This window comes from Giraffa tippelskirchi, chromosome 5 (assembly GCF_054371585.1).
Source record: "Giraffa tippelskirchi isolate mGirTip1 chromosome 5, T2T-mGirTip1v1.2.pri, whole genome shotgun sequence".
Lineage (NCBI taxonomy): Eukaryota > Metazoa > Chordata > Mammalia > Artiodactyla > Giraffidae > Giraffa > Giraffa tippelskirchi.
This window is the reverse complement of record NC_137279.1, coordinates 169908518-169931963: the sequence shown is the minus strand read 5'-3', so window position 1 is coordinate 169931963 and position 23446 is coordinate 169908518. Positions and strand designations below refer to the sequence as shown.

At 36.9% G+C, this 23446-nt stretch overlaps 1 protein-coding gene across 3 annotated transcripts in view; it reads right to left on the bottom strand.

Moving 5' to 3' along the window:
• FAF1 (Fas associated factor 1) overlaps positions 1–23446 on the bottom strand; it is a 483348-nt gene that overhangs the window by 277972 nt on the left and 181930 nt on the right. For all 3 annotated transcript variants that reach the window (XM_081485543.1, XM_081485544.1, XM_081485542.1), the window contains 2 exons: positions 20820–20911; positions 12448–12539 (listed from right to left, as the gene is read on the bottom strand). In XM_081485543.1, the coding sequence (XP_081341669.1) occupies positions 12448–12539; positions 20820–20911 (184 nt within the window). The remainder of the gene's footprint in view (positions 1–12447; positions 12540–20819; positions 20912–23446) is intronic.

Here is a 23446-nt window from a genome sequence, read left to right as displayed (position 1 = left end):
CAGGAAGATTTCAAAGTTCAGGTGTCCTTATGTCTATAATTACTGTTTATCAATATAGAGATATATTGGATTCAGCAAAATGTACTAACCAAAGTATATAAGATTAATCAAACTGTGGTAATTAGCGGTGACAGTGATATATTGTGATCCACCAAGTAGTTCATAGCAAAACTGTCAAAACATAATTCTATCCATCTAGACAAACCATGAAGAAAGAAAAAAAATTTACAGATACATTGATTTTTGTTTCATGAATTAGTGACCAAGTTTCCAACTTCCCATTAAATCAACCAAAGAGAATACCTGTAGTTCTTTTTCAAAGTGTGATTTTAACAAGCTAATCTCAGTAGTCACTGACCTATCAATAGGCAGTTAACTATATAAACAGGTTTGGTACATCAATCCAATTAGATGTGTTGTGATCTCCATCAATGCTGTAATTGGGGACAAGTTTCTTTTATCCAGAATGCATAACTTTAGGGAAATGTCATCTTCTTAAAATAAGCCACTTTTCAGTACCCTTTATTAAGACACATTTACCAATACAATACTTCCTAATATCACTTTTACAAAATGTAATAAAAATCTCACGAGAATTGAAGTTAAACAGTAATCACAATAAGGTACTTAAAACATTGATTATACTATATTAAGAAATGATGAGTTGCTTTAAGAATGAAATACATCAAATTGTTATCAAATACTGTACTGCTTACAGCACCAGTAAAACATCTTCACAGATGAGTATCACTTGTGAAAAAAACAAAAAAGTTGTTTTGTAAAGTATTTTGGAAGGAAAAATTAATCAATCCATTCAGAACATATACTTGCATATGTAAAGTTACACCTTTCTGTACCTCACTTCAGCCAGTCATAAAATGGGACTAGATTAATGACTGCTTTAAATCCTTCCAAAGATGATATCCTTATTCTAAGTCAGAGATCTCATAACTGTGACTATTGCATTAAAGGAGAACACCAAAAATTGAAATAGTAGGACACAGACAAAAAGAGTGAAAAATATTACAAGGATCAACATCTGTGCAGAGATTGTAAGGTGGTGGGGAAACAGAAGTAGGATGAGAGCTATCTGAAAGCATCCTTAGAATGTTCTTGTAATAAGTGGACCCCAAGCAGTTCTATGAGACTTCTCAGTAATCTTTTTAGTTGAGATAATGAGGGTAAATGAGTATCTTGAATGGCCTCAGAACTGGGTGGGATAGATGGGAAAAAAGAAACAAAAAGAAAAAAGTAAACTGTCTGTGTAACTATCAATATACATACCACCCAGAGGTTACCTCTTAGCTAAGACCAAGGCTAGGAACATAGCTGCATACTTATTACCACAGCTAGTTATAAGAAGCAGGGACAGAAGAGGAATACTTCCATTTTCCCCTTATTATACCATGCTTAATGGATATAGGAAGGGCATATCCAAAGCACATTAGAAGAGACCTCAGGGATCATGAGAACAATGTTTTATTTGCTTTCCTTCAAACTTCTGCCTCTGCTCACAGGTAAGTACTGTTTCTGCCCATGCTGCTTCTCTTCACAAAGGAAGACTTTTAATAAGAACACTTGTAGCATTTTTTCCAGATTCTAAACTCGCTTCTTCCAGAAAAAGAGAAAAGACTATTACAATTATTCACAAAGTCACCGTGTACTAGATTAGGTTTCACAGAAGGTGAGGATGAGGCCAGCAGCTTTGTCCCCCATTTCCTATGCCCTAGTGCACTAAATTACCTTCCACTTTTTATCCTCTGTGGTAGATAGCCCTGGACAAGGTTTGCCATGAGCTCTCTAAGCTACATATCCTGCTGTGACCAGGTTGGTGAGGCAGGCCTATTGCATCAGTCCTTAAGGCTCTGAAAACCCAGTCATAACTCTTTCTGCAGGTCACTTGAGCACGTGAAAAAGTGAAAGTGTTAGTTGCTCATTTGTGTCCAACTCTTTGTGACCCCAAGAACTATAGCGTGACAGGCTCCTCTGCCCATGGAATTCTCCAGGTAAGAATACTGGCATGGGTAGCCATTTCCTTCTCCAGGGGATCTTCCTGACCCAGGGATTGAATCTGGGTCTCCTGAATTGCAGGCAGATTCTTTTCCATCTGAGCCACCAGAAACGTGGGTGCTAAGATTTAGGTCTGGGGTGAAAGGTAAAAGACCTCACGAAGAACTCAAGTCAAAGCCACATGATCCACTTGGTGCTTGTCTGGTTACTAAAGCAGTTTCTTTTTCCCAATCATGAAGCCTCTTTATTTTCCGGTAGCATCTGGGGCCCAGAGCAGAAGAGTGACCTGCCCTATCAAACAGTGATTCTGTGGGAGAGCTGGGGCTAGAACTCAGACGGGCCTGTGACTCAGATATCTTGACTCACTAATACTCAATTTCCTTCTACAGTATCCACTGGAAAATATGCTACTGTAGATTAATTCAAGGCTATTGTTACCTGATTTCCCACCAACGGTTTTCCAAGAACAAAGAAAGGCCACATGTTTTAACACCAGTGGTTTACTTACCTATCACAAGAGTCTCAATTAGTACCCTGAATTTACTCAAGCTTGCACAAATAGCAGCTAAGCAAAGCCAAAGGAGGCCACACAAGAGGACCATATGCTAGACTGTATGACCAGAGTTCAACAACACCCTCAACAGAACCCATCAAAATATTAATGGGAACCATCCTACCAGTATAAAAATGTCAAAGTTCAATAGCAAGACTCAATTACTACTTGTAAAAAGGGACAACTATATATAAGGGATACCTTATTTTCTGTCACCCTGCCACAAAAAATTGAGACAATCTAAGTAATTATAATGGAGCTGGACATTTTTATCACTTATTAGGATAAGACTAAAGCAAGTTGAAAAGACTATATTACCAAGGCACCTATTCAGTTACTAGTTATTGCCACTAGTTATTTGGCATTAGTTATTTCCCTTGCCTAGAATACTATTCATTCTGTTCTTCACTTTAATAGTCTTTAATCATTCATGTCTCAGCTGAAATAGTACATCTTCTGAGAGGCCTTTCCTCACCATACAACTTACAGGAGTCACCCAGTTACTTCTTATCATGTCATTCTATTTCAGTTTTCTGCAAAGCACTTATTATCATCTGATGACTGTTCTTGTTTGATTTATAGTTTGGTGCCTGTCCTTCCACCCTACTCCCATGTCTACATATAGTATGTTGTAAATTCCATGAAAGCAGGTACGTTGTCATCTTGTTTCTCATTGTATCTCTAACATCTAGAACAAGGAACTAATACACTGTAAGTAAGATGGTACTCAATCTGTATCTGGTAAATGAATGAATAATTGACATCCTATAAGAATAAAACAAGATGAACTCTTCATATATCTCAAAAACACAATTACCAAAACAGCCAATGGAGAGACTATATATATATGGATGAAAACTAAGTCCCTCAATTTGTCATGAAACTTTTCATATTCATTAACAAGAAATGTCTATTAAGGGCTTCTACATAGATAGCCATAGATGAGCTGAGGGAGATGCTCAGAAAGAATGCTCTTGTTTTCATAGCTTAGGATCTGGCTGGAGAGAGAGGACAGCCATTTATGAAATAATACTGGGGAAACTAAGACTCACAGAAGAAAAGTGCTGCCGGAGGCCACAAAACCAGTGGGACAGACATAGGATAAACAGTGTCTGACTATAAAGCCAGAGCTCCTTCCATTATCCCAAACTTCAGTGAAAAAAAAAAAAAAAATCAAAAGGAACACTGGACAAAAATGCTAAACTCAGGCCAACGAGTGAACACTGCCTAATTTATTACACTTATGTAACACTTGTAAGATCTTCAGCTCCCCAAATATCTTATATCTGTTCTGCATGATGCTTGATATCCCACACTAGAACTTTACTTGTTAGCTTTGGTCTCTCTTAGGAGGCAAACATTCTCAGGGAAGTATTACTTCACAGTATTCATTCCATTAATATTTCTAAGTACTCACAATGCTTCAGGCACTCTTTCAGCTGCTGAGGATACAAGAGTAGACAAAAAGGTCCATAATTTCTTGTAGCTTTACATTGTGATAAGGAATACAGACAACAAGTATGAATATATTACTAATATAATGCATTTTGTAATAATGTAAGATAAAGGGAAAGAGTATAACAGAGGAGCTCTTTTAGCCAGGGGAATCAAGACAAATCTATCTGAGAATGTAACATTTGAGTAGAGGGCTGAATAAAGTGAAGGAGTGAGTCAGGTTGATAACTGAGGAAAGAACACTCCAGGTAGGAGAACAGCATAGTGCAAGGGCCCTGGCGTTGATGAAGCACACTCAGAATGGTTAACGAACAAGGAGGCCGGTATGGCTGGCAAGATACAAGCCAGAGATGAGAACGATAACAGATGACGTGAAACAAGTCAGGGACAAGATTATGTAAGTCCTTAATATACTTTGGTAAGGAACCTGAATTTCTGTCTAAGAGTAATGGAAAGCTAATGGAGGGGTGTGAGCAGGGAAAAGACACAATCAAGCTACGGTTTTGATTCATGTATATCTTAGACCATTTTAATACGGGGAGAGCTGCCATTTGAAGGTAGTGGAATAAGGACAGGGGAAAGAAGAAGTCATTAAATGGCAAGACTGAGAGAAAGCAAAGGAAAATTTACCTACTCATTTTTATTATCTATGATTATAAGTAAGAAATACACACAATTTTTTCTTACATTATTTTTTTCCAGTTTTGATAACAAGATTACACAAACATTATAAAATAAGATAGGTAGCAGTCCCACTGGGAAGTTTGTGTAAGATTTCATTATGGAAATCCTCTGGGCTAGGGTAAGAATATAGCATGCAAAATTTTATACTATAAGTTCAATTTCTGTAATGGTTATTACTTTTTCAGGTTATATAATTCTTATATTCATTTTAGTACCTGATAGTTTATACAAAATTCCCCACTTCAACGAAACTTCAGATTTTACTGCCACAAAGATAAGTTTATTACTATTCATGTACACTTTTATTTTAGAACAATTTATTAATTTCTTATGTTTAGCATTAACTTATTTAATAATTATTATACTAATCAAAAAACCTCTGAATCTGTAGTTAAGTCCTCTTTGTCACACCTAATATTTTTGTGCTTATTCTCATCTTTTCTTGGCTAGATTTTTCAAGTAGTTATTATTTGTTGATTACTTCTATCATTAATTGCATGCGTGCGCACTCATATTTGACTCTCTGTGATCCCATGGACCATAGCTCGCCAGGCTCCTCTGTCCATGGAATTTTCCAGGCAAGAATACTGGAGTGTGTTGCCATTTCCTACTCCACTATCATTAATTACTACTTTAAAATGTTTCTTTCCTTCTATTTTCTTCAGACTTACTCTACTGCTATTTCTCTAATTTCATAAGTAGAACATAAAATGCAATTATTTTCTATCTCTATTGTCTTCTAATTAGTGGACTTAATATTACAAATTTCCCTCTTGGCATCACTTTTGCTATATTCAAAGTTTCAATATATAGCACTCTTATTTGATCAGTTCAGTTCAGTTGCACATTCGTGTCTGACTCTTTACGACCCCATGAATCGCAGCATGCCAGGCCTCCCTGTCCATCACTAACTCCCGGAGTTCACCCAAACTCATATCCATTGAGTCGGTGATGGCATCCAACCATCTCATCCTCTGTCGTCCCCTTCTCCTCCTACCCTCAATCTTTCCCAGCATCAGGGTCTTCTCAAATGAGTCAGCTCTTCGCATCAGGTGGTCAAAGTAATCGCACTCATCTCACACGCTAGTAAAGTAATGCTCAAAATTCTCCAAGCTAGGCTTCAGCAATACTTGAACCGTGAACTTCCAGATGTTCAAGCTGGTTTTAGAAAAGAAGAGGAACCAGAGATCAAATTGCCAATATCTGCTGGATCATCAAAAAAGCTAGAGTTCCAGAAAAACATCTATTTCTGCTTTATTGACTACGCCAAAACCTTTCACTGTGTGGATCACAATAAACTGTGGAAAATTCTGAAAGAGATGGGAATACCAGACCACTTGACCTGCCTCTTGAGAAACCTGTCAGGAAGCAACAGTTAGAACTGGATATGGAACAACAGACTTGGTTCCAAATAGGAAAAGGAGTACGTCAAGGCTGTATATTGTCACTCTGCTTATTTAACTTATACGCAGAGTACATCAAGAAAAACCCTGGGCTGGAAGAAGCACAAGCTTCTTCCCGGGAATCAAGATTGCTGGGAGAAATAACAATAAACTCAGATATGCAGATGACACCACCCTTATGGCAGAAAGTGAAGAAGAACTAAAGAGCCTCTTGATGAAAGTGAAAGAGGAGAGTGAAAAAGTTGGCTTAAAGCTCAACATTCAGAAAACTAAGATCATGGCATCCGGTCCCATCACTTCATGGCAAATAGATGGGGAAACAGTGGCTGACTTTATTTTTTGGGGCTCCAAAATCACTGCAGATGGTGATTGCAGCCATGAAATTAAAAGACGCTTTCTCCTTGGAAGAAAAGTTATGACCAACCTAGACAGCATATTAAAAAGCAGAGACATTACTTTGTCAATAAAAGTTCGTCTAGTCAAGGCTATGGTTTTTCCAGTAGTCATGGATGGATGTGAGAGTTGGACTATCAAGAAAGCTGAGCACCGAAGAATTGATGCTTTTGCACTGTGGTGTTGGAGAAGACTCTTGAGAGTCCCTTGGACTGCAAAGAGATCCAACCAGTCCATCCTAAAGAAGATCAGTCCTGAGTGTTCATTGGAAGGACTGATGTGAATGGGAAAGACTAGAGATCTCTTCAAGAAAATTAGAGATACCAAGGGAACACTTCATGCAAAAATGGGCTCGATAAAGGACAGAAATGGTATGGACCTAACAGAAGCAGAAGATGTTAAGAAGAGGTGGCAAGAATACACAGAAGAACTGTACAAAAAAGATCTTCACATCCCAGATAATCACGATGGTGTGATCATTCACCTAGAGCCAGACATCCTGGAGTGTGAAGTCAAGTGGGCCTTAGGAAGCATCACTATGAACAAAGCTAGCAGAGGTGATGGAATTCCAGTTGAGCTATTTCAAATCCTAAAATATGATGCTGTCAAAGTGCTGCACTCAATATGTCAGCAAATTTGGAAAACTCAGCAGTGGCCACAGGACTGGAAAAGGTCAGTTTTCATTCCAATCCCAAAGAAAGGCAATGCCAATGAATGCTCAAACTCTTATTTGTGCTCATTTCTAAATTACTAGTGGTTGTTATTTTGACTTCATTTTTACTTGTAAATTATCTGTAGTATCCAAATGTATGGGGGACCTCAGAGATACCTTTTAATTACTACTTCACTTTTAATTTTACTGCAAAATGGCCAAAGAATGGATCAGCATGACAGTGATTCTTTGGTAGTGATTCTTAATCATCCTACTTGGAATACACTGCAGTATTTTGTACCATTACCACTGTATATTTGAGACAAAAAATACAGGTAGTAGTACAGATTTCTCAGGATTGTCTCAATCTAGACATGACTGAATTACAAATGGGACACACATACCAGTGAAAGCTCAACTGGCAACTAGGAAACAGGTGTTTATAGAGATTTGTCATTTATACATATTTGGAAAACGAAGCACTAAGAGGACATGTCAAGGAAAATGTACAGTAAGAGGGGCTGCTGAAAACAGAACTCTAGGGGACACCAACTTTACAGCAGATGAAGAAAAGAGGAGCTTACAGGATGAAACAACATGAGTGGCAGATAGAACACCAAAAGAGTGTTGGAAATTTTCTTTAAAGACATTAATTTTTTTAAAAGTCAGAAGATGTCAATGACTAGGTTGTAAGTGCCTAGAGGACAGAGCATATTTTCATCTAGTAGTTAATCAATAAATCTTTGATAGACTGACCCTTTCCTATGATATGAAACAGGTATAATTAACAGCTCCCCCTTTTAATTTTATTGTGATTGACAGTACAATCTGAAGTTGTGCCATAGGGGTAACCACATCACCTTTGAATTAATAAGTGAAATCTGATCTATTTTAAAAAGCTTAAAAACACTTTTCAATTGTTGAAAAGATTATGATTAAACAGTTTGCTCTTAAATTCTCAAAAATCCTGAAATTCTATTTTCCGAAAAACAAAAACATAATTTACTTTAAAATAATTCTAAATGTAATTCGGTTATAGACACTTATATGGTAATTCTGCTGCTTTTAGCTTTTTAAAAAATATTGTAAATACAAAATAAGATTCAATTACCAGGCACCCCCTAGTGGCAGTAAAATCAAGTTAAAAAATTCTCATAAGGCATGGTTTAATAGAGAGCTCTCACCAAACCTTGAGAATAAAACTGTTTGTCAGTAACAATTTAACAGCATGTTATTTTACATCTACATTTTACTAGATGATGAATAGTGTACAGTAACTAAAAAGTTTATTCACACACTAAAATTTCATCAATATTCTTGAACTACAGTAACTGAAATGCATATAAATGAACTTCAAGGACTATATAATGACAAATTACAAGATTTTAAAAAGTGTCATTATAGAAAACAGCTTCCAAAAAAGAAGTCATCTCTGGAATAAAGCTTTGTATGTTTCTGTCAAGAAACTGGAAGCTAGATGGAGAGTCAGATGAAGATATCAGTAGCAGAAGTATTATTAACTGTTGACCTTAAACCAGCTGCAAAACTCTCTTTAAAAACACCTCAATTTCCTAATGTATAACATAGATATCAATATCAGCCTCTGTATTCTTACAGAGAGGCTAAAAAATGAAGTGAGAGTTGAATGAAAAAGATTACTGCTGGTATTTACTAGCATAAATGTTTTAATAATTATGCTTTGTAATTTGTGCTTTTGCATATAAATGTGCCTCTTCTGTTTAATGAATTTTTATAACTACCCTGGCAACTAAAATCAATGCTTCCTATTTTATATAAGGAGAATCTAAGACCCTAGATAAACTGGGATTATAATCTGGGATTTTTCTCTCTAGATCTTACCTTTTTTGCATGGATAGATTATAATCACATTACTTTCCTGATTTGGTTGTAATAAACTTTGTTAAGGAATGACACCATAACACCAGTATTGTCTAGTTCATTGAGAGAAGACTGATACTCTAAACATAATGTTTGCCACTGCACTGAAATTGGAATGGTGGAATCCAGCAGCAGGACCTTGTCATAGTTCTGCACTACAATTAACAGGCAGTTTATTACCCAGTTTTCCACAACCACTGACTCGTATCAGAGAAATAAAAGAATAAAATCAATTTAATATCAAACCAACCACCTAAATCAAATATATCTTTAAAAAAAAATCCCAAATCTGAGGAGAAGGATGGGGTGATATGTACATAAACTTTGCTATTTTCCTATATCAGTTTTGAAGTTTTTCTCTTTATTTGCCAATTCTCAAATATAACAATCAGAATGATCTTTTCTCCTTTTTAGATTATAAACTGGGTTACAAATTACAAATAAGGTTTGTATGAATCCACCAACTATAACAAAATTTTACAAAGACAAATCAACTTGATTTATTATGGAGTTTAGTGCACAGCAATTTTGTCTCCTATATTTGATAATATGATATGCTATATAACTCAATATTAAATTACTTTTGGGTTCCATTATACAGTTATGATATTAAAAATTATTTTTATTTGATAAAACACAAGTGAAAATCATAAGTTAAAAATAATTATTACCATTAGCTTTTAAAATTCTGTATGGATTTTGTTTTTAATTGTCTCTCATGAAATGAGAATTTAAGATATATATTATAGATTAAAAAAAGAAAATCTCTAGCTTTATAGAAGATATCTTAGATTAACATATCTAGAAGAAATACACCTTAACTTTTATGTGCATTAATAAATTTCTTCATCAGCAGGAGCCTCTATGCTCCTCTTCTCACTAGCCAGTTACACTGTGTTTTTTGTATCTTTTATTTGACTTTGAATTTTTATGTCTTATCATTCCAACACAGGAAAAAGCACCATTATAACCTGCTAAAAATCCATACAGCCAACTAAGGAATACTACTTTGAAAAGTGAAAGTGAAAGTCACTCAGTCCTGTCAGACTCTTTGTGATCCCATGGAATTTCCCAGGCCGGAATACTGGAGTGGGTTGCCTTTCCCTTCTCCAGAGGATCTTCCCAACCCAGGGGTCGAACCCAGGTATCCTGCATTGCAGGCAGATTCTTTACTAGCTGAGCCACAAGGGAAGCCCAAGAATACTGGAGTGGGTAGCCTATTCCTTCTCCAGCAGATCTCCCTGACCCAGGAATCAAACCGGGGGGGTCTCCCGCATTGCAGGCAGATTCTTTACCAGCTGAGCTACCAGGGAAGACTACGTTAGTGTTATATAAAGTAGTCATTCTCCAATAAACACTGCATTTCAAGAAACACTGTAGGCCGCTGTAGGCCTGCCTAGGGACTGAGCAGTTGGCAATCAAATTAAGGACAGACACATGGCAATGAACATTTCCATTAGCCCAGGAAGACATTTTTGATAAATCCATTTAATCATGCTACTGAAAAGCAACAGACTATAACCAATGATGTCTTATGTACATTTAATTATGTGGATTACATACTGGATGACATTCTTAACTAACCTAAAAATAACGTTGTACCTGAGTAGATACAGAACTCATACCTATAATCTCATCTGGCATTTAAATCAACATTACTATAAGCACAAGGACTATAAGTACTGTTTGTAATAGTATGCAAATTCCCATTAATATATGATCTGAACATAAGATACAGAGCAACCCAAGAAATCTTTAAATTCTTAGCCTAAAACAAACCATTAACAGACTATCAGATACAATTATATTAGATTTAACTTTCTTCAGTTTGATGACTTCTACTTTGGTAAAGTGAAATTTATTTTTCTTTTTGATACTATCTACCTGCGACGGTATGAGCTATTAGAAATACACATTTGGTTTTCTTCCCCATACAGAGCTCCTAAAATCTTTGCAATTTTTCAAGTAATAAGAGTGATACCAACAAGCTTCTGTCCCAGTTGCCAGGGGAACCAACCTCATGATTAGAGGGTTAGAATGTTTAACCACCTCTCCCTCCCACCCTACTCTGTGAAGAAGAGAGGAGCCGGAGGTTGGGCTAATTACTAATAGCCAATGATTCAATCAATCATGCCTATGTGGTGACTCTCCATAAAAAATCCTGGGGAGCTTCCAGGTTGGTAAAAAAGAAAGCATCCATGTGCGGGCAGGGGGGCACACCTTAAACATTACAAGCACTCCTCTGCTCAAGACCCTTTCAGATCGCATTCTATATATCTCTTCATCTGGCTGTTCATTTAAAATATGTTTTACAATAAACTGGTAATAGTATATAGAGCATTTCTGAGTTGTATGAGCCATTCTCTCGCAAGTTATTGAACACAGAAGGAGTGGTGGGAACCTCCAATCCACAGCCAGCTGGTCAGAAGCATAGATACAACCTATACCTGCAATTGGGTCTGATGTGGGGCAGTCTTACGGAGCTGAGTCCTGAACTTATGGGATCTAATGCTATCTCCAGGTAGGTAGTATCAGAATTTTGTTAAAAGTGAAGAATATCCAGCAGGTGTTGAAGACTTGGGGAGTAGGGGACACATTTGTTGGCCAGAACTGTTCCATGGGTAGTATAGTAAAGAAAACAGGACTTTTTTCCTTTCACAACATTAATAATAAAGATAGTGGTGGGGAAAAATTTGACAATATTTGAAGTTTAGAGATACCAAGTTGTATTAAATTAAAAAAAAAGAAAATGTGCAAAAAATTGTGAAAATCTAAGAACAACTTAAACACAGTTCCAGAAGGATACTGTGCTCAGGAAAATTATGCCTCTATCACTAGCTTTATGATTCACTTTAGATCAAGTTGCTTCATTAGGCAATAATAATGCAATAAATAATTAAATATTGAAATCATTTGATCATTCTATAAATATACTGAGTTTCACTGTAAAAACTGAAAAAAGAATGAGACTCTCTATTCCAAAAAGAAAGAAAATCTTAAAAATTTTATATCAATGTATTTCAAGCTGTATTCTCCAGAGCACAAGAAATTTCCTCAAAGATATACTGCTTCAGCCAGGGGAGAAACTAGAGTTCCAGTTACTCATTCTCTTCCCTCCAACTCCAGTTCTTCCCTTCAAACAGAGAAGTACCATTTATGACTCTTTTATTATATACCATAGTTTTGCTAGCTTTTCTTTGTAAAAAGATTCCATCAGTAAAATCAAACAAATAAATACTCCAAATAGTTTGAAACTTCATATAGTTAATAGTTGTTAGTATGCTAAAACTTCAACAAGATTTTGACTTGATGTAATCTTGATATATTTATCTACAGCTTAAAGAAGTTTAACAATCAAACTTTTCATTTCCTATTTCCAGGAAAAGTAAACACCTTACCCAGCATGACTAGATGATGAAGGTGGCGGCAAATCTGGTGTAAGGACATAAAGACTGTTGTTTTTTGGCAAGTGTAGTGATTTTAAGACCGTCTGAAAAAGAAAAAGTAAAAACAAAAAATAACCATGATTGTGCATTATTAATCCTTTCCTATAATTCTTGGAAAATTATTGCCATTGCAGCTTGACTTTTCATCTTTTGACAATTTCCTAAACAGGATAATATAGAAGAACTATTGAATCCAAATAAATTTGTTTCTCCCATGTATAAGTTAGCATAAATATGAGTATTAAAATAAAATACAAATTCTTTAGCTCACAAAGAGACACAAATATACAGTTATATAGACAGTTGAGGATTATTAATTACTTCATTGAAGAAGTATAACCTTGCAACTAATATCTACTTCATTCAGGATCACTGTAGCAAAAATTAGCAAGTTATGTTTTCAGAGATCATTAGACCTAGAAAAGATGATAGAGAATATCTCAAACCAAAGATTTTTATAAATGAGGAGCTACAGCCTAAGAAGTGAAAAGACCTGGATGAGGTCTCTACTAAGTGTCACCTAGGTTTACTTAACTCTTCCTCCAGATAATCATCATGTGTGTGTGTGCTCAGTAGTGTCCAACTCTTTGGGACCCCATAGACAGTAGCCTGCCAAGCTCTACAGTCCATGAGATTTCCCAGGCAAGAATCCTGGAGTGGGTTGCCATTTCCACCTCCAGGAGATCTTCTCAACCCAATGATCAACCCATGTCTCTTGCGTCTCCTGCACTGGCAGGCAGATTCTTTACCACTGCACCATATGGATGATAAAAAAAAATTTTAACATGAAAGTCAATGCTGAAGGTTCTTCAGAGAGGAAGGACTGGAAATGGAAATGAGGAACAATGAGGACATATATTTTACCAGTTAGTCCAGTAGTATAATGGCTACTAGAGAAAAGCAGTTAAAACTGAGAATCCTCCAGAGAAACAATATCCTCAGGAAGGCAGATTTCAGTCAGAGGTAGATGGTGAAGAGAACGTGTAGGCAAGAGGTTGGCAATAGAAGGAATTTTGCTAATGATGAAATTAGTTCCATAGGGCTCAGGAAAAAATTTTCAAGCAGTGGAGAGCAAAATGAACAGAGACAGATATGGGCTATACAGAGGCTATGGAGATTTAAGTGAGGAATAATTTGGGAATCTGAGACTCCTTGTGGTGACTGGCATAAACAGTATAAAAGGCATAATGAAACTGGTTCTGGTTGAATCAAAGCAAATAATAATGTCAAGGCTGAAAGTATGGGAAAGAAAGGTGGAGTGGAATCTAGGAATCACTTTTAACCCTGCATATGAAAGCAGGGACACCTGGGGAGAACTGATCTTATCCTAGCATATAACCTAACGAATTTATTCTTCACCCTCCATGAGAGGACCCATCTTACTAACGGCAGAGTCTTCCTTCACGAGCTTTGGGACTTACTCTTGACTTATATTTGTCATGTCTTAATACTTACTCATTATTTGCAACATATTCTGACATCCTTTATCCTATTTCTTTCTCTTTTAATGCTGGATATAACCCACTCAATTAACTTCACAACTCACTAATGGTTTGTGACCCATGGTTTGAAAAAACACTGTAATAGGCAGTTAATCATAACTTCACAATCATCCAGGAAGCCTTGAAGTTCTGAATCTTTTTGTCAAATATATGCAAGTTATTCTGAAATAGATCTTTGTTACCGGGCAAGAGTTAACATGCAAACAAAAAAACAAACAAAATAATATGGCATACACACACAAGAAAGTTACTTTTACCATTTTTTATCTTTCGTTATTTTACTTTGATGATTACTGATAACAGCTTGGTCTTATCACTTGATCATTACTGTCATTTTACCATGCCTGATCCAAAGATTTTCCCAGTAAATCTTCCGTCTCAAACCACATATGATATGATTAAACAGATACTTTAAGGTAGATGGTCAGTCATTCCACAAACATTTATTTGATGCTTATTATATCAGGCATTGGATATCTAATGATGAAAGAAACACCATTATTTATGGTAGATGGTCAGTCATTCCACAAACATTTATTTGATGCTTATTATATCAGGCACTGGACATCTAATGATGAAAGAAACACCATTATTTATGGTGTTGTGATAGAAAATGCTGGGATGGAAGCCATTTTACAAAATACAAACATCTGTTAGAGAAAGTAACACTTAAGCTGAGACTTGAAGGATGAAAAAGTCACCCACATGAAGAACTGAGGGTAAAGCATTCCAGGCAGCTAAACAGTATCTGACAGACAAAGATGTAAAGAGCTTGAACATTTTAGAAGAACTAAAAGGTTCTATGATCGCAGCTTGGAAAGTGAAGGTATGAAAGGTTGAAGATGAGGTTGTAGAGGTGATAATACAATACCTTTTAAATCATGGTGAGTAGCTTGAATTTTATTCAAAGTGCAATAAAAAGTTATATTTTACCAGGAGAGTCATATAATTTAGGTTTTTAAAAGAACATTGTGGATCCTCTATGAAGAATGCATAGGAATAATCCCCTCAAAAAAGCTGGGAAAACAATAATGAAGCTATTACACTGGTCCAGGCAAGATATGCTAACAGCATGGATTAGGCTGTGCAATAACAATAGTGTAAAGTGGCTATGGTTGAGATATATTTTGAAAACAGAGTCTACAGGACTTATCAAAGGATTAGGTACTTTTGAAATTTTAAAAAAAATTATTTTATTGAGGAACTCCCTGGCAATTCAGTGGCTAGGATTCAGTTCTTTCACTGCCATGACACACGATCAGTCCCTGGTTGGAGAATTAAGATCCTGCAAGCTGCAGAGCATGGCCAATTAATTTATTTATTAAAATTTATTTTACTGAAGTATAGTTGATATACAATGTGCTGTGTCAGTTTCTGAGGATTAGGTGTGTTTCAAATGGGAGAAGATTAATGCCCACATTTTTGGATTTAGCAGTGGTGATATGGTTCTGCCATTAATGCACTGGTAATAGCAAACACCCTATTCCAACAACACAAGAGAAGACTCTACACGTGGACATCACCAGATGGTCAACACCGAAATCAGATTGATTATATTCTTTGCAACCAAAGATGGAGAAGCTCTATACAGTCAGCAAAAACAAGACTGGGAGCAGGCTGTGGCTCAGATCATGAACTGCTTATTGCCAAATTCAGACTTAAATTGAAGATAGTAGGGAAAACCACTAGACCATTCAGGTATGACCTAGATCAAATCCCTTATGAGTATACAGTGGAAGTGACAAATAGATTTAAGGGACTAGACCTGATAGACAGAGTGCCTGATGAACTATGGACAGAGGTTCATGACATTCTACAGGAGACAGGGATCAAGACAATCCCCATGGAAAAGAGATGCAAAAAAGCAAAATGGCTGTCTGAGGAGGCCTTACAGATAGCTGGGAAGAGAAGAGAAGCGAAAAGCAAAGGAGAAAAGGAAAGATATTCCCATCTGAATGCAGAGTTCCAAAGAATAGCAAGGAGAGATAAGAAAGCCTTCCTCAGCGATCAGTGCAAAGAAATAGAGGAAACAACAGATTGGGAAAGACTAGAGATCTCTTCAAGAAAATTAGAGATACCAAAGGAACATTTCATGCAAAGATAGGCTCGATAAAGGACAGAAACGGTATGGACCTAACAGAAGCAGAAGATATTAGGAAGAGGTGGCAAGAATACACAGAAGAACTGTACAAAAAAGAGCTTCACGACCCAGATAATCACGATGGTGTGATCACTCACCTAGAGCCAGACATCCTGGAATGTGAAGTCAAGTGGGCCTTAGAAAGCATCACTACGAACAAAGCTAGTGGAGGTGATGGAATTCCAGTGGAGCTATTTCAAATCCTCAAAGGTGATGCTGTGAAAGTGCCGCACTTGATATTCCAGCAAATTTGGAAAACTCAGCAGTGGCCACAGGACTGGAAAAGGTCAGTTTTCGTTCCAATCCCAAAGAAAGGCAATGCCAAAGAATGCTCAAACTACCGCACAATTGCACTCATCTCACATGCTAGTAAAGTAATGCTCAAAATTCTCCAAGCCAGGCTTCAGCAATATGTGAACCATGAACTTCCAGATGTTCAAGCTGGTTTTAGAAAAGGCAGAGGAACCAGAGATCAAATTGCCAATATCCGCTGGATGATCGAAAAAGCAAGAGAGTTCCAGAAAAACATCTATTTCTGCCTTATTGACTATGCCAAAGCCTTTGACTGTGTGGATCACAATAAACTGTGGAAAATTCTGAAAGAGATGGGAATACCAGACCATCTGACCTGTCTCTTGAGAAACCTGTATGCAGGTCAGGAAGCAACAGTTAGAACTGGACATGGAACAACAGACTGGTTCCAAATAGGAAAAGGAGTACGTCAAGGCTGTATATTGTCACCCTGCTTATTTAACTTCTATGCAGAGTACATCATGAGAAACGCTGGGCTGGAAGAAACACAAGCTGGAATCAAGATTGCTGGGAGAAATATCAATAACCTCAGATATGCGGATGACACCACCCTTATGGCAGAAAGTGAAGAAGAACTAAAGAGCCTCTTGATGAAGGTGAAAGAGGAGAGTGAAAAAGTTGGCTTAAAGCTCAACGTTCAGAAAACTAAGATCAAGGCATCTGGTCCCATCACTTCATGGGAAATAGATGGGGAAACAGTGGAAACAGTGTCAGACTTTATTTTTTTGGGCTCCAGAATCACTGCTGATGGTGACTGCAGCCATGAAATTAAAAGACGCTTACTCCTTGGAAGGAAGCTTATGGCCAACCTAGATAGCATATTTAAAAGCAGAGACATTACTTTGCCAACAAAGGTCCGTCTAGTCAAGGCTATGGTTTTTCCAGTGGTCATGTATGGATGTGAGAGTTGGATGGTGAAGAAAGCTGAGTGCTGAAAAATTGATGCTTTTGAACTGTGGTGTTGGAGAAGACTCTTGAGAGTCCCTTGGACTGCAAGGAGATCCAATCAGTCCATCCTAAAAGAGATCAATCCTGGGTGTTCATTGGAAGATCTGATGTTGAAGCTGAAACTCCAATACTTTGGGCACCTCATGCGAAGTGTTGACTCATTGGAAAAGACCCTAATGCTGGGTAGGATTGGGGGCGGGAGGAGAAGGGGACGACAGAGGATGAGATGGTTGGATGGCATCACCGACTCGATGGACATGGGTTTGGGTGGACTCTGGGAGCTGGTGATGGACAGGGAGGCCTGGCATGCTGCAATTCATGGGGTCGCAAAGAGTCGGACACGACTGAGCGACTGAACTGAACTGAACTGATAGAGAAATGGCATGGGAAGGAAAATCAAAAGTTCCATTTTAAATATGTTAAGTTAAAAATGCCAATAAGGTATGCAAGAATAAAAGTGAACTACCAATTTGGTTATATGAATTCACAGAAGTATAACATAGCAACAAATATTTGGGAGCAATAAGAAAATTAATGGCATAGAAATAGCAAATATCACTTAGGGAGAAGAGCACATAACAGTCAGCCCTCTGTATCCATAGGTTCCACACCCAAGGATGGAAAAGACTCATAAAAATAAAAATTCCAAAAGCTCCAAAAAGCAAAACTCGAATTTGCCACACATCAGGACCTATTTACATAGCATTTACCTTGTATTAGATATTGTAAGTAATCTAGAGGTGATTTAAAGCATATAGAGGATTTATAGGTTATATGCAAATACGATGCCATTTTCTATAAGGGCCTTGAGTGTCCATAGATTTCGGTATGAGGAGGGAACCAATCTCTTATGTCTACTGAGAAACAACTTATCAGAATACATTGCTTTAAGAACATTTTCAAAAAGTTTGGCTTTCTTTTCACAACCTACCAAAAATGCCAGGTAGGTGATTCATATCCATGGGTTTCCCAATAAATGAATGGATAAATGATATAGCTATGTAAACTAACGCATTTTGCTGTTTTATTTCTGCCAAGGTTGTTGATTTACTCAGTCAGCACTTCCTTATATTCTTAAATCTACGTTTCAATTAGAACAGCCATAAAGGACCAGGGGTCAGTCAACTATAGCCTGTGCAAAAATTTAGCCTACTACTTACTTTTGTATGGCCTGTCAGTTAAGCATGGTTTTTGCGTTTTTAAATGTTTGAAAACAAATCAAAAGAAGAGTAGTGTCTGATATGTGAAATTATATAAAATGCAAATTTCTATGTCCACAAATATTGATTCAACCCAACAGTCATGCTCACTGGTTCATATATGGTCTAAAGTTATTTTCATCTATGCTAGCAGAACTAAGTGGTTGCAACAGAGATTCCATGGTCCACAGCCTAAAATATTAACTACCTGGCTCAGTACAGAAAAAGTTAGCTAACCCCTAATATTGTTGTTGTTCAGTCGCTCAGTCGTGTCCAACTCTTCGAGACCAAGTGGAGTGCAGCATACCAAGCTTTGTTGTCCTTCATCACCTCCGGAGTTTGCTCAAACTCATGTCCACTGAGTCAATGATGCCATCCAACCATCTCATCCTCTGTTGCCCCCCTCTCCTCCTGCCTTCAGTCTTTCCCAGCATCGAGATCTTTTCCAATTAGTTGGCTCTTCACATTAGGTGGCCAAAGTATTGGGGTTTCAGCTTCAGCATCAGTCCTTCCAGTGAATATTCAGGACTGATTTCCTTTAGGATTGACTGGTTTGATCTCCTTGCAGTCAAAGGGACTCTCAAGAGTCTTCTCCAACACCATAGTTCAAAAGCATCAATTCTTTGGTGCTCAGCTTTCTTTATGGCCCAACTCTCACATCCGTGCATGACTACTGGAAAACACACAGCTTTGACTAGACAGACCTTTGTCGGCAAAGTGATGTCTCTGCTTTTTAATGTGCTGTCTATGTTGGTCATAGCTTTTTTCCCAAGGAGCAAGCATCTTTTAATTTCATGGCTGCAGTCACCATCTGCAGTGATTCTGGAGCCCAAGAAAATAAAGTCTCTCACTGTTTCCATTTTTTCCCCATCTATTTGCCATGAAGTGATGGGACTGGATGCTATGAACTTAGTTTTGTGAATGTTGAGTTTTAAATCAGCTTTCTTACTCTCCTCTCTCACCTTTATCAAGAGGCTCTTCAACTCCTCTTAGCTTTCTGCCATTAGGGTGGTTTCATCCACATATCTGAAGTTCTTGATATTATTATAATATCAATAACCTCTAATATAGCACATCACTAATTTGTACTTAAATTTATAAATATCTTGCCAACCTGAAATTCCTATAAATAACTTAATGAAGTACTCAGAGTATCTCCATATAGCAAATGAACTCACATACAAATATTTATAAGCACAATGTCTACCAGAAGCTGTTGACAGCGAGTTGAACCGAAAGTTGAAGATTTTAAGTTCATGCCTGGTATTTAAATATCAACTCAGTAACTAGTGTGAAAAGATTTAGTTACTTCTATTTCAAACACCTACAACTTTAGTTAACTCATTTCTTTCCATTCTTTACCACTCATTCTGTCAGAAAAAGAATGTGCATAAAATATTTTATGCCTAAGGCTGCAAATGGGTGCTTGAGAATAGCAACTACTAGCTTAAAATTGTAACATTTTGTATAAATTCTTAAAATATAATGCATCCATGCACCTGACCCTATCCACATAACAAAGAAATATTCTTACCATTTAAATTTTCTAAGTTAAAAATATTTCCTATTACCTTTTTTGTTCCATATAAATACTTGATATAAACATATATGGGCTTCCCTGGTGGCTCAGATGGTAAAGAATCCACCTACAATGCAGGAGACCTGCAATGCAGAGGTCAATCCCTGGGTCGGGAAGATCCCCTGGAGAAGGGAATAGCTATCCACTCCAGTACTCTTGCCAGGAGAATTCCAAGGACAGAAGAGCCTGGTGGGCTACTACAGTCAATGGGGTTGCAAAGAGTCAGAAACAACTGAGTGTCTAATACTCACTTTCATAAATGTATATATACTAGGTATGACTTCTTTCAGGCCAACAATTAACTGTTTAGAAAATTATTATTCCAAGGCAATTACTGACATCATATGAGGTTTGAGAAAAGGATAAAATGCTCTCAAAAAAGGATGTCAAGTTGACTTCTATAAAATACTTATAAATAGGAAAAATATGCCAAAGAGTGATTTCACTTACATACCTAACAAATGTTGCTGATTAACTATGAAATGTTTTAACTTGGAAAACACTGTTTGCTGTATTCTTAAACTAACTCACTATTACCAAATCTCCATCTGTCATATGTAACAACATCAACAAAAAACAATTTTATACATTAGTCAATAGCATAACTTAATTTTCTTTTATTTCTAGGTAATTATGAAACTCACACTGTCTTCCACGTCTCCAGTCTTCCAGCCTTTTAACAGCATTTTAGACATAGGTATCTGAAGTTCATTTTCTAAAATCTGTTTAATTTCTCCTGTACAAATAAGAAGAGACCAGATATTATTAACAAAATAATACAATCAATATTTATTCATATCCAGAGCTAGTACTAATATTAGGCATATGGTCCTCAAGTCAATGACATTTGTTTCATGAATGAATATGAAAAATTTCAGTAGCCCAAACTTCAAATCTTGATCATACAACATGATGCCCCTTCGAAGAACTAAAGTTTCAACATTATAATAAAAAACTTAACAATTAATTAATTAATTAAGCAGCTTTTTAAAAAGAAACAGATATCAGTGACAGGGGTTTTGAATAGAAATAATCTATTTCAAACCAACCAACAAACCAATACGTGATCAGCATATGGTGGGAGTAGTCAGTAAAGTATAAAACTTGAGGCATTATAGTATAAGGAAAGCAAATTGTGCGATGCAATTTGGGGTTGAAGACTTAGCTTAAAGAAATAAAATAATTTGTCTATTTTTAGTTTTTGTATCTGTAAAATGGGGAATAATATTGTCTATCTTATCTACCTCTAAGGTTCAAGGATAAGAGGAGACAACATCCACGAAAGTAGCTGGAAAAAAAAAAAAAAACAATGCATATAATCTAGAAGACAATTTAAACTGTCTTAAAGAGAAAAGGAACAGAATTTAAGAAAAGAAAAAAAAATTATGTTGGATCAAATAGAGAAGGCTTTGTAAGACAGATGAGACTTAAACTCAGTTTCAATTGTAGCTGGATTAAAACCCAGCATGAAGTATCTTAGGGTTGTGAAGGAGAACCAAATCAAACGAAAGGATATACTATTCAGTGAAGAAAAAGACCAAAAGGTAAAAGCAAAAGTGAAAATGATGCTAATCAGAAACTAACCCTAACCCTAATCACAATTTTTCCAGTATGCTACAAAGTATTTTTCAGGAATCAAGTCTACTTATTAATTAACCAGCTCATTTCTGGTTCTACAGTATAATAAACAGATCATTAAATCAGAATGTACAAATATTTCATGTATATGCTGTTATTAGATTGGTTAGTCTATAATTTTAGATTAACATGTAATGCAATTCCATTTATAACAAGCGATTGAACACTGCAGAAAATGATCATACTATACATTAAAAGAAAAGTAATTCCATGCTGATAAAGGAACAGAAGGAAGGTGGAGCTTACCCTGCATAAGTTCTATGGAATCACAGTGGTCTAGGTAAGCAATGCTACACTCAAACCCTTCATGGCCTTCAGTTCAGTCAGTTCATTCACTCAGTCGTGTCCAACTCTTGCCAACCCCATGAACCTCAGCATGCCAGGCCTCCCGTCCATCACCAAATCCCAGAGTTTACCCAAACTCATGTCCATTGAGTTGGTGAGGTCATCCAGCCATCTCATCCTCTGTCGTCCCCTTCTCCTCCTGCCCTCAATCTTTCCCAGCATCAGGGTCTTTTCAAATGAGTCAGCTCTTTGCATCAGGTGGCCAAAGTAGTGGAGTTTCAGCTTCAACATCAGTCCTTCCAATGAATACCCAGGACTGACCATCTTTAGGATGGACTGGTTGGATCTTCTTGCAGTCCAAGGGACTCTCAAGAGTCTTCTCCAACACCACAGTTCAAAAGCAACAGTTCTTCGGCGCTCAGCCTTCTTTATAACCCAACTCTCACATCCACATGACTACTGGAAAAGTGTCCTTAGTGACATTTTCTTTGCTTTCCTAAGAAAATTCCTATCTGGGCACTTTGAATAGTGATTAAACATCATAAAAAGAATTCTGATTCAACATTATGTTTTAGAAGCACAAAATACATCAACTTTGACCTTCAAAACTTTCACTGGTGAGAAAGGACTGTTCTCTTCATGGAAATAAAAGAAAGGTGAGCCATATTTCTTATGTGATTGTGATTGTGTTAAGTCACTCAGTTGTGTTCAACTCTTTGCAATCCCATGGACTGCAGCCCATCAGGCTCCTCTGTCCATGGAATTCTCTAGGCAAGGATACTGGAGTAGGTTGCCATTCTCTTTTCCAGGGGATCTTCCTGAGGATTGAACCCAGGTCTCCTACATTACAGGCAGATGGCACTGCCACTATAGTACCCCTATATATGAAAACTGTGATGACGTAGATTTCATCAAGGAACACTCCACTGACTGCCAAGCATATTTCTGATATGGGTTTAATATCCAAAATATATAAAGAACTCACATAACTCAACCAAAAGCCCCCAAATAATCCAACTAAAACTGAACTGATTAGACATCTTTCCAAAGAAGACAAAAAATGGCCAACAGGTACATGGAAAGATGCTCAATATCACTAAACACTAGGGAAATACAAACAAAAAGCCATAATGAGGTATCATCTCACATCTGTTAGAATGGCTACCATCAAAAAGACAAGAGCTAAGTGATGGTGAGGATATGAAGAAAAGAGAACCATTGTGAGGCTGCTTCCTTTTATTCTTACTTTTCTGGGAGTTTAATTACTTAAAATTTTTTTAAAAATACAAGAAATTTTAAATGTTTTTTAGTCACTAAGTCGTATCTTTTGCAACCCCGTAGACTGTAG